Raw genomic sequence first — 14,853 nt, 5'->3', positions numbered from 1 at the left:
CACGGACTTCCCAGTCCATTTATGATCACTGAGTGCGTCCTAACCCAGACCTTTCCCTAAAGAAGCCACACTACAGAAGTCACTCACATGTGCTGTCCCTTAGAGGAGAAAAAAGCCATAAGTGGAACATATTGTACAGCTGTTTGTTAATAAATGTGTGGCATTTTTCATCAGTACATTTAACTCAGAATTGTCTTTCTGGTCAGACTTTGAGTTAAAAATATCTAGATTTATATTGAACATTAACATTTTGAGAAAAAATATGAAGATATGAATTTCAGTCCATATTACCCAGACCTAACTACAATGTGTTCAATGGTGATTATGGATTTTCGACCAAATGAAGCACAATAAAAACTTACATAATGCAGCTTTACGAGCACTGGTAATAGAGGGCAGAGCCATGAACTAATGCTAACCTGAGTGCAACAATGTGACAGGATTAGGCTGTGTTTAACATATTATGCAGTGTGCATGTTAGAGTTAGATGTGCTTCTCCTACAGCATGCACAGAGCACGTGGTGAGTCTTTCAGTCCCACATAGCTTTGATTTTACATTAACCCATGAATCAAGCAGCCCAATCAACATTCAATAACTCTTTCAGTACCGTTCAACCAGCTTTGATTACTGGTCTCCAGTTGCAAAAGATTTGTCTATTTTTACCTCATCAAGTCCTCCACTTTATCATCCACATCCATGTCCTCCTCCCCTGCCTCAAAACTATATCCTGGTGTGGTCGTACTGCCACTAACCACACTGAGAGGAAACCGGGGCGGTGAAAGCTTCCCATTAGTGACGGAGACAAGACCATTCTGTGCAACCAGTGTCATGGCAACAGGTGAGGCTACTGGTACTGGCAGAGGTGGAGAGGTTGTGTCAAAGTTGTTGTTGCTAGGAAACAATGAGAGTCGATTGTTGGGGAAACTTGTCTGAGATGCGGTGGAAGTCATGGAGGAAGAGGCGATGGTGGCCGATGACAAGGAGGACAAAGGTGGAGCGTAGGAAGGTTTAAAGTTCTGCTTGTGTTGTCCATGTTGCCGATCCAAGTGATCCAGCGTGTCCAAGGCATGGAGGACTTCAGCCTGGGTGATGCCTGTCCTCCGTAGCCTTTGGAGGAGGTCGATCTGCTCAATGGTGAAGCGAGGCTCCTGCTGGAACATCCTGGAGAGAACACATAAATACACACGTTTTAATGTCTTCTTTTAACTGTCAACCTGTTTCCAACAAGGGTTGGGGTCAATTATAATTGTAATCGAGCAATTAATAATTCATTATAATTATGATGTAATTAGGGCCCGAGTCTGACGGTGCGTAGGACCCTATTGTAATGCACCTCGTTTTTATTATTGTTTGATTTACGGCGAAATGGTCGCATTTTTGAGGGCCTAAACACGTTCAAAAACTTGTGAAAAATTGTATTACAGAAGCTATTAATGATTAATGACAAATAAAAACAAGATATAACAATTTGTTAAACTAAAATAAATCACATTGTGCAATGACTCAGCACCTTCCTACTTCACCTCCTGCAACATCTACAGATCATCAACTGTCCTACACCTGTGGCTAACCTTAAGTTTTAAATCCCTGGTAAAATAACTAAACCAACAAAAACATTATTCTGGAAGAAAATACAGATTTTAATTGTGTGGGAACAGATTCATTTAACCACCGTTGTGCCAGTTAAATATGCATGCTTTATGTGCGGCAAGTAATGAGCAATTAGCATGTGTTGACCACATGATCATGTGTTATCAAATTCAAGTTGCTTTTTGTAGCATTTCAAATACATTAAATAAAAAAAAATCTTCTTTATATAACATTGTGTTCATGGAAACGAAGATGTGTAAGAATTTGAAGATGCAAGATACTGTTTTATTTATTGATGTCAATTTATTTTATTTTATTTTAAACTGTTTTTAAGTTGCCATTTACATGATCAATATAAATCAAATCAAACATTATTCTATATCATTTTAACTGTATAGAATTTAATAGACTGTATTGTCTTCATTGAGAAGGTATTTTTTTGGCTCCAGGAGGACTTTAATCCAGGTGAGATGAGGTTAAATGGCTCCTTGTAGAGTAAAGGTTACAGACCCCTGACCAGGGGAAGAGGGTTAGGAGACCCCACTATAAGAGCTGGACCCTCTGAATTTAATTCCATGGTTGGTCATGCTACTGTTAAGTTAATTCAAGTACTGCATTACTGCAACATAAAAAATAATAATACATGTAACCTGGAAAAAAGGGTGCGACCAACTGAGAAAGTTAGTCGCACCAGTGCCACCACTGGAAAAGTTAGTGTAGAGCCCTGAGTGTACTGAAGAACTATTACTTCAGTACACTGAGGATTTCCCTGATCTGGGTAAGTACTGTTATTTCTTTCTACCACAAACACACATTCCCAAGATTACACAATATAACCTTATTATCTAATGATTTACATCTGTTTTATACCCACACAGAATCAAGCACCTCCAGTTATGGTTTAACCCAACCGTCATTCATAGTCATAGCGCCACCTATTGGTAAAAGGAAATCATAGGCATTATATTTGCACAAAATATTGCAGGAAAGTTGGTGATATAATCCTTAAAGCTTGCAGCTTTAACTATCATTGTAATTCTAATTGGAATAATCTGTTGCTGTTGTAATTGTAAATTAGTTTAGATAATTGGCTTGGGAATTCTATCCATCCATCTTCTCCCGCTTAGCCGTTTCCGGGTCGCGGGGGCAGCATCCTCAGTAGGGAGGCCCAGACTTCCCTCTCCCCGGCCACTTCCTCCAGCTCTTCCGGGGGGACCCCGAGACGTTCCCAGGCCAGCCGAGAGACATAGTCTCTCCAGCGTGTCCTGGGCCTTCCCCGGGGCCTCCTTCCGGAGGGACGTGCCCTGAACGCCTCACTAGGGAGGCGTTCAGGGGCATCCTAATTAGGTGCCCGAGCCACCTCATCTGGCTCTTCTCGATGCGGAGGAGCAGCGACTCTACTTTGAGCCCCTCCCGAATGACTGAGCTTCTCACCCTATCTCTAAGGGAGAGCCCAGCCACCCTACGGAGGAAACTCATTTCGGCCGCTTGTACCCGTGATCTTGTTCTTTCGGTCATGACCCAAAGTTCATGACCATAGGTGAGGGTTGGAACGTAGACCGACCTGTAAATCGAGAGCTTTGCTTTTTGGCTCAGCTCCCACTTTACAATGACGGACTGGTGCAGACTCTGCATCACTGCAGACGCCGCACCAATCCGCCTGTCAATCTCTCGCTCCATCCTTCCCTCACTCGTGAACAAGACCCCGAGGTACTTGAACTCCTCCACCTGGGGCAGAACCTCATCTCCAACCCGGAGAAGGCACTCCACCTTTTTCCGGTCGAGAACCATGGACTCGGATTTGGAGGTGCTGATTCTCATTCCGGCCGCTTCACACTCGGCTGCGAACCGATCCAGTGAGAGTTGAAGGTCACGGTATGTTGGAGCCAACAGGACCACATCATCTGCAAAAAGCAGTGATGCAATACTGAGGCCCCCGAACCGGACCCCCTCAACGCCCTGACTGCGCCTAGAAATTCTGTCCATAAAAGTTATGAACAGAATCGGTGACAAAGGGCAGCCCTGGCGGAGTCCAACCCTCACCGGAAACGATTTCGACTTACTGCCGGCAATGCGGACCAGACTCTGACTCCGGTCATACAGGGAACGAACAGCTCCTATCAGGAGGTTCGATACCCCATACTCCCGGAGGACCCCCCACAGGAATCCCAGAGGGACACGGTCAAATGCCTTTTCCAGGTCCACAAAACACATGTGGACTGGTTGGGCAAATTCCCATGACCCCTCAAGGACCCTGCTGAGGGTGTAGAGCTGGTCCACAGTTCCACGGCCAGGACGAAAACCACATTGCTCCTCCTGAATCCGAGGTTCAACTATCCGGCGGACCCTCCTCTCCAGTACCCCTGAATAGACCTTACCGGGGAGGCTGAGGAGTGTGATCCCTATATAATTGGAACACACCCTCCGGTCCCCCTTCTTAAAAAGGGGGACCACCACCCCTGTCTGCCAATCCAGAGGCACTGCCCCCGATGTCCACGCGATGTTGCAGAGTCGTGTCAGCCATGACAGCCCCACAACATCCAGGGCCTTGAGGAACTCCGGGCGGATCTCATCCACCCCCGGAGCCCTGCCACCGAGGAGCTTTTTAACCACCTCGGCAACTTCAGCCCCAGAGATAGGAGATCCCACTCTCGGGTCCCTGGGCCCTGCTTCCTGATTGGAAGGCGTGTCGGTGGGATTGAGGAGGTCTTCGAAGTATTCCCCCCACCGATCCACAACGTCTCGAGTCGAGGTCAGCAGCGCACCATCCGCACCATACATAGTGTTGACGGTGCACCGCTTCCCCCTCCTGAGACGCCGGAGAGTGGTCCAGAATCTCTTCGAAGCCGTCCGGAAGTCGTTCTCCATGGCCTCACCAAACTCCTCCCATGTCCGGGCTTTTGCCACGGCGACCGCCGTGGCTGCACTCCGCTTGGCCCGTCGGTACCTGTCTGCTGCCTCCGGAGTCCCACAGGCCAAAAAGGCCCGGTAGGACTCCTTCTTCAGCTTGACGGCATCCCTCACCCCCGGTGTCCACCAACGGGTTTGGGTATTGCCGCCACGACAGGCACCGACTACCTTGCGGCCACAGCACCGATCAGCCGCCTCAGCAACAGAGGCACGGAACATGGCCCACTCGGACTCAATGTCCCCCGCCTCCTCCGAGACATGGTTGAAGTTTTCCCGGAGGTGGGAGTTGAAGCTCCTTCTGACGGGAGACTCTGCCAGGCGTTCCCAGCAGACCCTCCGTATATGTTTGGGTCTGCCGGGTCTAACCGGCATCCTCCCCCGCCATCGGAGCCAACTCACCACCAGGTGGTGATCAGTTGACAGCTCCGCCCCTCTCTTTACCCGAGTATCCAAGACATGCGGCCGCAAGTCCGATGACACGACTACGAAGTCGATCATCGAACTGCGGCCTAGGGTGTCCTGGTGCCAAGTGCACATATGGACACCCTTATGCTTGAACATGGTGTTTGTTATGGACAATCTGTGACGAGCACAGAAGTCCAACAACAAAACACCGCTCGGGTTCCGATCAGGGGGGCCGTTCCTCCCAATCACGCCCCTCCAGGTCTCACTGTCGCTGCCAACGTGAGCGTTGAAGTCCCCCAGCAGAACAAGGGAATCCCCAGAAGGAGCACTCTCCAGTACTCCCTCTAAGGAATCCAAGAAGGGTGGATACTCCGAGCTGCTGTTTGGCCCATAGGCACAAACAACAGTCATGATCCGTCCCCCCACCCGAAGGCGGAGGGAGGCTACCCTCTCGTCTACCGGGGTAAACTCCAACGTACAGGCACTAAGTCGGGGGGCAAGAAGTATAGCCACCCCGGCCCGGCGCCTCTCACCATTGGCGACTCCAGAGTAGAAGAGAGTCCAACCCCTGTCGAGAAGGCTGGTTCCAGAGCCCTTGTTATGTGTCGAGGTGAGACCGACTATATCTAGTCCGAACTTCTATAAAAATTATAATCTATAAAACTGGCATTTTCAATGTAAATAAATGTAAATCTGTGAAACCATGCTAAAGTTCATTGGCTTACTACAGAAGCTTATTGCATTCACTGAAGAAGAAAAAACTTTCAGTTTTTCTGAGTTTATGAGATGAAACTAAGTAAATAAAAAAAATTTGGTTCCGTTTTTATAGGAAATGTTTTTAGTTTTTTCAGAATTAATGAGATCATTTTTTATAGGAAATATTTTTAGTTTTTTGTGAATTTCCTATAAAAACTCATTAATTGAGGAAAATTACCTGAGTGAGGGGGAAATAAATGGGGGTGTCAAACTCATTTAGTACAAGGGCCAAATACGGACCAGTTTGATCACAAGTGGGCTGCAGGTTAGAGACGGGAAAACAAACAATTCCTACATTAATATGCCCAAATTTGTACAGATACTGAAATGTCCTTAAATGTTCGATTTTTTGACCATATATATAATTTGGGGAGATTTTGGAATCATTTGAGAAACATTGCAGGATTTTGGAAACATTTTGAGTTCTTTCAACAACAATTTACAGCTGAAATGTAAATTGGTAATTTACACATTAATTTTCACTTTCTCCTGCGGGCTGAATTGGATGCAGAGTCGGATTTGGCCCGTGGGCCATATGTGAGACATGCAGGACAGGAAAGGAGGATGATAGAGAGACCTCTTTGTTAAGCTGTTGTAATGTTGTGCTACTATTGTGCAGTGGAGTGAATTGTGCTGTACTCATGTAGTGAAGTACTGTATATCACTACACTGTATGTAGGGAAACATCCTAATGCTCAGATAATATGAGTAAAGAGAAAAGTGAACAGAGGGAGTAGATGTGTACCTTCAAGTGTAACAAGGCCGTTTGTCGGTAGCAGGATTGGGGTCAATTACAATTGCAATTGCATAATTGATAATTAATTACAATTACCACATAATTATAATTGTAATTTCAATAATCTGTTGCTGTTGTAATCAGAACTAAAGTCTATTTGGGTTTTTTTTTTTATTGTAATTGACATGGAAATTCTATAAAAATTCTCAATTACAATTTAATTAAACACGAAACTGGGGAACCATGTTACAGCTCTATGGCTTACACATACGTAGTTAATAATTATTCAAATATGTTTGATATCAAGTTTTCCCACTACCTTTCAGTTCTCTTGAGGATCATTTTACCATTAAAAAAAACAAAAAAAAAAAACAAACATTTTCATGGATAAGAAAGCCTAACAAGGTAACCTAACAGGTAGCTGAACACAAGAGGAAGGATACGTTTTATGGGGTTATTTGTATGAGGCTCTGTAACTGTGATTAATCGAATTTGAATGTTAGTAATTGTGAACATAATTTAATTGACTTTTAGGGGGAAAATAATAATTGCAAAAAAATACCGGTCACCGTAATCATAATTGAGTTGTAATTGAACAAGGAATTGACCCCAACTCTGGTTGGAAGCAAATACTTCTACATTATGTCACTAAGAAAGCTGTTCTATAGCCTCAGACATGCCTGTGGGTAAACAACAGTTGTGCGCATATGAGCCGATGGAAGCCATCGTGCCACCCAGGACCCTGGAGACCAGCCAGGCAGGCCCCAGAGGGGTCCCAAGGAAGCCCAAACTCTAATGGGCCGGAGGGGCATCCCACATCTGCTCCACCAGCAAACAGCGCCCTGGGGCCGTGCCAAATAATGTCTGGATTATGAGCGGGGCTCATGGACCAGTTAAGACACGCCGAGTCTATACTGTATAAAATCTCAAAAAGAAAAATGTATGCTATGCTAATTAGCTATTCATTACTCACTATACCTCTATTTACAAGTGTTGCATATCAACCTACTCCCACAGATTGTAGAGTCCCCAGGTGCTAGACGCACAATGGTCCAATGATGTCACAGAAACTGTTCTCAGCCTATAGCAAAAATCAATTGTAATAGCTGGGTTTCAACCCATAGGAGGCAGTCACTCTGACATTTTACAACAAAATACACCAAATTGAAATACTTTGACTAAAGTGTTATGAGTTGGACCAGGATCGACCAACAGCACTACTTACTTCATACACAAATGCATTTATCTCTCAGGAAAAACACTTCCTAAGTAACAATCACAGAACAAAAACAGCAGATTCTTGCCTGCAGCGCGCGCGCACACGCAGAGATCAAACTCAGCAGCTGCTGCACAGTTATGAAATGCATTCCTTCAGATTAAATAAGGCTTTCTCACTGTGAATACATTTTTCAGCCCATGTTTCCATTTAATGAAATGCAAATTTGTTGCACACTGACTACACTACACTCTTTTGCGTAATGCTGTTTCATAGTTAATGCAGTACTACTCGGATATAGGTTGAGCTCAGGGCTGTTTTCTAATTCAAAATATATTTTGGAAATGCACAGTGAGATGGTGCCACATCTGTATTGTATTGCTACAACAACAGTTGGTGAGCCACTGGCAGAACAAAAAGAAGACGACGGCGAGAAACAGAAGAGATAAAACGTGAGCTTTTTCTTCTCTGGTTCACAGAGGGAAAACAGAGCAGAGCAGGAAATAAAAGTCAGCAGACATTTTACCACTTATAGATATAAGAGACGAAGGAGAGGGGCGGGGCGGGGGAATGTGTGTGTGTGTATGAGAGAGCATTTTGGGAAGAACGCCAAGAAAAATTTACATTTCAAGCAGCCAAGCCTCATGCTTTCTCTCCAAGCTGCAGAGGATGACTCATGCTGGGTGAAGTTCGACTGATGTACAGAATGTAATAGACATGAATATCTCAAATATTTCTCATTCTTGGATCAATAGTTATTGTAAATGTGGATCATTTGGTCACATGGTCTGAGTGAAAAATCGCCTACTTTTACCTCAACTGCAGTCTTACTTAAAACATCCTTAAACCCACAATTATTTCTTTGAGCACTTCAACACAACAGTAAACATCGTATGTGCACTCTTTGACCTGATTGGGGATCCAGTATCCACCATCCAATGTGGGGCCCTAAAGGAGGCCTACAGCATAACAAACATAACCACAAAAATGGTAAATACAGTTGGAGATTGCTATAATTGATATCAGATGAGCTACATTATTCTAGGAGGGAGCTTTATATTCAGCTTTTCAATGTTAGAAAAAAAAAAACCAAATTCATTAAAATTTTATTGTAATAATAATAATACATCAATTTTATATAGTGCTTTTTTGAACAGTCAAAGACGCTTTACAGAATTAAGGGATTATTCTTTCACTCCACACTTAGTGGTGGCAAGCTACTATTGTAGTCACAGCTGCCCTGGGGCAGACTGATGGAAGCAAGACTGCCATAGTGCGCCATCGGCCCCTCCGACCACCAACAACACTCACTCACACACGACATTCCTACTAGGAAATGTGGGTGAAGTGCCTTGCCCAAGGACACAATGACAAAAACCACTGGAGCGTCTGTCCCCCACTGTGGCACCTGGAATTCTCAGTGGTCTCCCATCCAACAACTAACCAGGCCCAAACCTGCTTAGCTTCAGAGATCTAACGAGATCGGGCAATGACAGGCTAGTATGGTATGTAAGATTCAAATCTGTGATTTTCCATGTTCATAGCAAGCACCAGTGCTGTAATGTAGATGTTCTAATGGTGATGTACTAGTAATAAAGGTACCATGTTTTGTATTACAAATTTAGTAGGGCCGCAGATTTTCTGTGATCACATAAAACGGTTGTAAAAAAACAAAATTCACATTCTGAAATGGAAAAGCAATCGACCCTTTTATTTCTTTTTTAACTACAATTAAAATTGGGCCCCGGTATGACACAAAAATCCCTCACATGCATATTTTAGGACAATATCCCACATTTACACACCATTTTTCACCAGAAAACGGGTGATTATTTGAATGTCTACAAAGTGTGACAAACGAACAAAAATACCAAGAGGCATTAAAGGGATCCTCCACTGTTCTTAAATGTTTGGCCTAAAATTTGTGAAAAATATTTATGAGAAGATATACGCCCAACAAAACGCATATGCACCATATTCATTCAATTATCTTTTAAAAATGGGACTACAATTTAAGAGCCTGTGTTCTGCCATTTTGAAATCACATGATTGATGAAGTCACACGGCCTCACTGCCTGTAAACATCTCATTGTTTCCTATTGGAGCGAAAAATGTAACCTGATTTTTAGACCATTTAGCAGTTTTTACTGTCCAGTGGTTCTCAAACTTTTTTTGGCTCAAGTACCCCCGTTCTCTTATTTGGAATTCCATTACCCCCTTTGGTCCGACTACATCATTTTGCTCAGAATACTATAAACAAAACCACTATAGAGCGTAAACAATGGAATGAATGAGTGATAACACACATTTCAAATAATCTAATTTTGTAAATAAGTGGAATGAAAAGTGGAGTGCCTTATTTTCATAGTTTTTATCATTTTCTGTCATCTCCCACCTAGTGTAGAACAAACACTGACCTTTGTATTTTCAGTTCATGTTGTAATCAAGATCATTTCCATCATCATCATCATATTTAACCAAAAATGCACATTATAAAACCCCGTATTTAAATAATGAAAGCATTTAGTTTATTAATTTTCCACTCTCTCTCAAGTACCCCTTGTAGTGCCATCACGTACCCCTAGGAACTCACGTACCCCCATTTGAGAAACACTGGTCTAAATAATCAGGAAAAGTTAAAGATATTGATGTAAACCTCTTGTTTATTGAAAGACGATAGAAAACAGTTGTGATCCGCAGGGGGCAAAAGTTCCAACTCTGCAATTTAGTAGTAGACAATGAAGCAGAGAAGAGGAGCTCTCCTAAGGAACCTTTACTCCTTAAAGAATGTGCAGCTAATGCACTGATGGAATTTAGCCAATTATCACAGACTGTTGAAGACGCACAAACCCTGAGAATAGAAGTCCTTTTGGGTGGAAGTCCTTCAACAGTCTATGATTTAGCAAGTGCACGTGGCACGACCACAAGTGCGTTGCCTTAGGTACTCCTTAATTAATCCACAAAGCGTTGTGAGATATCAAAACGTGTTTGCTTGTTCTTAAGTGGAATCCCTGGCTATAAAAAGCCTGGTAAATTAAAGTTTGTCAAAAGCGAAAATGCCAAAACTTGTACAAGCATCCACCAACATCGTCTTGTGATCTTCATGCACGATGAAGCTCGTCCACACACCTAGAATAACTCAACTGTCTGACCATCAACAACATCACAGTGTTAGAGACTGACCTTCTTACCCAGCCGATATGAACCCCATCCAACATCTTTAGGATGTTCTGGATGGACGAGTACGTCAGCGGAATCACCCACCCACAACTCACCAGGAGCTCCTTAATGCTATGCTGGCCGATTAGGATCAAAATCCACACAGACTGATCAACAATGTGGTCACGCCAATGCTACGATGGGTACTGGCACTACTGATGGGAAACGACGGACACAAGTGATCCTGATGAGCACTCATAAGTGACGCGCGTCCCAATGCTGGCTTGCGTTGCAACACTGCTGTCTACTATTATGTTTAGCAAGATTACCTAGCTGACACGTCAAGCTGAAAGTGCCAGAAACTGATTAACAGCAACAGGATATAAAGCACAGCTACAGCTCAATGGAATAAATGGAATCAGTGCATTGTATTTACATAACAATTTATCATTCAGTTACTTGATTATTGACAAGAATAAATAATGCAGTAATCGAAGAACATAAAAACTGATAACTAAAGTCCAATTGACCACATTAGGGTTATTGTGATGGATAATTTGCATCAACTTTCTACAAACTTAACTTAAACAGCAGGGTGACACCTAATCATTTAGATCAGAGGTTCTCAAACCTTTTGGATTCAGGAGTTACTGATAGGTGAGACATTTTTTCAAGGACCCCCTCAAAGTTCTCACGTCAATCAAACTCATTTTACCACCAATTGTGGCCCTAATAGCCATAGGAATGATCTATTCTAATTTCTTTAAACATAAATAATTAAGATCTTGATAGTAGAAATTAACTCAAAGAGTACCTTGTATGTAACACAAAATGGGTTGGATTACAATTAAACAAAAATCTGCAAATGTATTTAAAAACTATGTTTGATTTATTGGTGCACTGGCCTCTGTATGTAGTTACTGTACGCACTTTTGTAATGATACAAAATAAATATTGTTTTATTATTATTATTATTTTGTCAAGGACCCCCATAGCTAGGACCACTGATCTGGACAATGGAACCATGCTACTGTGGTTTGATTGGTTTGTGTAAGGAGCATGTGTCTGAGTGCAACTACTGTTGACTTTGTGACATTATTTAAAAGCAATAACTGTACAGCCTCAGGATTGGCTCACTGCTTTTTGCAGATGATGTGATCCTGTTGGCTCCATCAGGCCGTGACATTCAGCTCTCACTGGATCGATTCGCAGCCAGTATGAGGATCAGCATCTCCAAATCCAGGTCCATGGTTATCGACCAGAAAAGGGTGGAGTGCCTTCTCTGGGTTGGGGATGAGATCTTTCCCCAAGTGGAGGAGTTCAAGTACGTCTGGGTGTTGTTCACAAGAGTGATCAACAGGCGAATTGGTGCATAGTCTGCACCGGTGAAGATGGAGCTGAACCGAAAGGCAAAGCTCTCAATTTACCAGTCGATCTTGGTTCCTACCCTCGCCTATGGTCATGAGCTTTGGGTCATGACTGCAGCCAAAATGAGTTTCCTCCGTAGGGTGGCTGGGCTCTCCTTTAGAGATAGGGTGAGAAGCTCAGTCATCCATGAGGGGCTCAGAGTAGACCTACTGTTCCTCCACATTGTGATGAGCCAGATGAGGTTGCTCGGGCACCTAATTAGGATGCCCCGGACGCGTCCCTGGTGAGGTGTTCAGGGCATGTCCCTCTGGAAGGAGACCCCGACAATGACCCGGGACACACTGGAGAAACTATGTCTCCCAGCTGTCCTGGGAACGCCTCGGAATCCCCCTGGAAGAGCTGTACGAAGTGGCCAGTGGAGTAGGCGTCGGCAATATATTGAGAATCGAGAAATATTGCAATTTGTGTTTTGGTGATACAGAAAATTACAATATCACCTATATAGATATATTTTCATTTTAGGGCTTTTTATTTTCAAATAATAATTTCAGGGGTCGCTGCTTTTGTAACTTCTCAGAACAACATGAAAAGCTCCGTTAGATGGCCTTCTGAGTGCGTCCTAACTCAAATCTTCCCCTAAACAAGCCACACTACAGAACTCACTCACACGTACTGTCCCTTATAGGAGAAAAATTCAAAAGTGGCACATATTGTGCAGCTGTTTAATAAATGAGTCTGTGTGCCATCTTGCATAAGCAAATTTAACCCAGAATTGTCTTTCTAGTAAGACTTTGAGTTACAAATATTGAGACTTACTGTATATCGTGTATCGCCATTTAGAGAAAGTCTGGCGATAAACCACACCCACTTCCTTACTTTTAGTAAATAAGTGGATATAGTAATGCGGCCGTTTCTGCTAATTTCCTCAGCTCAAAAAAGCCATAAAGAAAGAAAGTCATATCTCCAGCGCCAAGCAATGTCAAAACAAACATGGCGCTCATCACAGAGAAGACGTTCTGAACTGTGCTCTGCTATGTTTTAAAAGACCTGGATATACCATAGAAACCACAACAAGAAGAGGCTTTAAGTCTGTACTACACCCCATTTTCCTCTGCCAGCACCGTTTAGGGAAAACAATCTACACTTGTCGCACTATTGTCGTTAGGGCCGCTCATTGTTTGATTGGTTACTCTGCACATGTTTGTCCTGTCCCGCCCCGCTCAGCCCCCCAGAACTCTGGAAGGTGAGTGCTTCCAGACTAATCGCCTGTATTAAACACTGAATAATACAAGGAGATTAGGATGGATTCCAGGCTAATTTAAAGGAAAAAAAATATTGAGATATGAGTTTTGGTCCATAACGCCCAGCCCTACCAGGGAGAGGGACGTCTGGGCTTCCCTGCTGAGGATGGTGCCCCGGCAACCCGACTATGGATAAGATGGATGGATATTCTACAGCAGCCAATGGAAGGATGTGGACATAATGGCACATGGACTTTTGGGTTGTAATTTTCAGTTATTTATATATATGTGTGTGTGTGTAACTCAACAATCAGTCACATCCAAGGTCCTACTCAGTGACCCTGTGGCCTTTGCAAAGCTTTTTAACGAGACTCTGAAGTCAGAAGTCAACCAGCCAAGGGTAACACGGTCGCACTGCTCTGACAGATCAGGTCAGACATTCAGTCCAAACAAGTCCTAGAGCTCCGGTTTAAATTAACAGAGATATTATCCAACTTCCTCCCAGTTAAAGTTACCTATTATTATTATTGTTAACTATTCCTATGTGTAGGACTGACCGGTCACTGTGTGTTTATTAACCCAGAGTCTGTCAGCCTTGCACCGCCTGCACTCCGTGACCCTGGCAGAGATCCCACCAGACGTGGCACATAAACCGGATCCTGATCGCAGACACGTTCACTCTGCACACATGTTTAGTTTAGTTATTCCCTCACAGCCAGACACAGGAAGACCTGAGGCTGTCTAGTGATGACAGAGTACTCAACAACAACAATACAAACGTTATAATGACACGTTTAAAGGCGACTGAACCCTTTATTAACGCCAGATCTCACTCGGAAAAACAAGATTTTTACTTTTGCGGAGCACAGAAACATGTAAGTGTAGGACCAGGAGAGTGTACGAACTCATATTTCTCATCATGTGCCACAACAACTCAATGCGGCTTATTTCTAACACAAGTCTTAATGAAACATTGTAGGAAATTGAAGCAGACACCTTTGGCTTGTTGTTGTTGAGCTCCTCATACACAGCATTACAGAGCACTGTGTGGTCCAAGTGGAAAAGTTGTCTTTCATGGAGGGTTTAATCGTTTTTTCAACTACTGTGCACACACACGGAACGACTGTAGAATCCTCCACAGAGCGGACAGGGTCATGAGCACCAGAGCTGTGAAACTTCTCCGGTGATGAAAACCCGTCGCGACACTGACGACATTTGAAGGAGTTTTGCAGAGAGAAGAGGGAACGCAGGAAAGCACAGACACACACACACACATCGCGGCTTCACATTACCTGCTTCGTCCAGCTTCACAGCCTCCACACACATACACGGACGACCACTGTCTGCCCAAAATGTCTCCGCTGCCTCTAATTGGGCTTCAATTCGCCGTCAGACACATTCGCCTTTTGTCCGGCAGACAGGCGCCATGTTGACACACTGACACAAGGTATGATGGGAAATGCAGTTTCCA

General features: G+C 43.6%; 1 protein-coding gene across 4 annotated transcripts in view; it reads right to left on the bottom strand.

Annotated features, from left to right (window-relative positions):
- LOC114454816 (homeobox-containing protein 1-like) overlaps positions 1-14,816 on the bottom strand; it is a 37,059-nt gene extending 22,243 nt beyond the window's left edge. For all 4 annotated transcript variants that reach the window (XM_028435597.1, XM_028435622.1, XM_028435604.1 and 1 more), the window contains exons 1-2: positions 14,675-14,816; positions 665-1,162 (exon numbers count right to left, since the gene is read on the bottom strand). In XM_028435597.1, the coding sequence (XP_028291398.1) occupies positions 665-1,161 (497 nt within the window). In that variant the 5' untranslated portion in view covers position 1,162; positions 14,675-14,816. The remainder of the gene's footprint in view (positions 1-664; positions 1,163-14,674) is intronic.
- Positions 14,817-14,853: the final 37 nt, after the last annotated feature.

The sequence above is a fragment of the Gouania willdenowi genome, chromosome 3, assembly GCF_900634775.1.
Source record: "Gouania willdenowi chromosome 3, fGouWil2.1, whole genome shotgun sequence".
Taxonomy (NCBI): domain Eukaryota; kingdom Metazoa; phylum Chordata; class Actinopteri; order Blenniiformes; family Gobiesocidae; genus Gouania; species Gouania willdenowi.
This window is presented reverse-complemented; position numbering and strand designations above follow the sequence as displayed.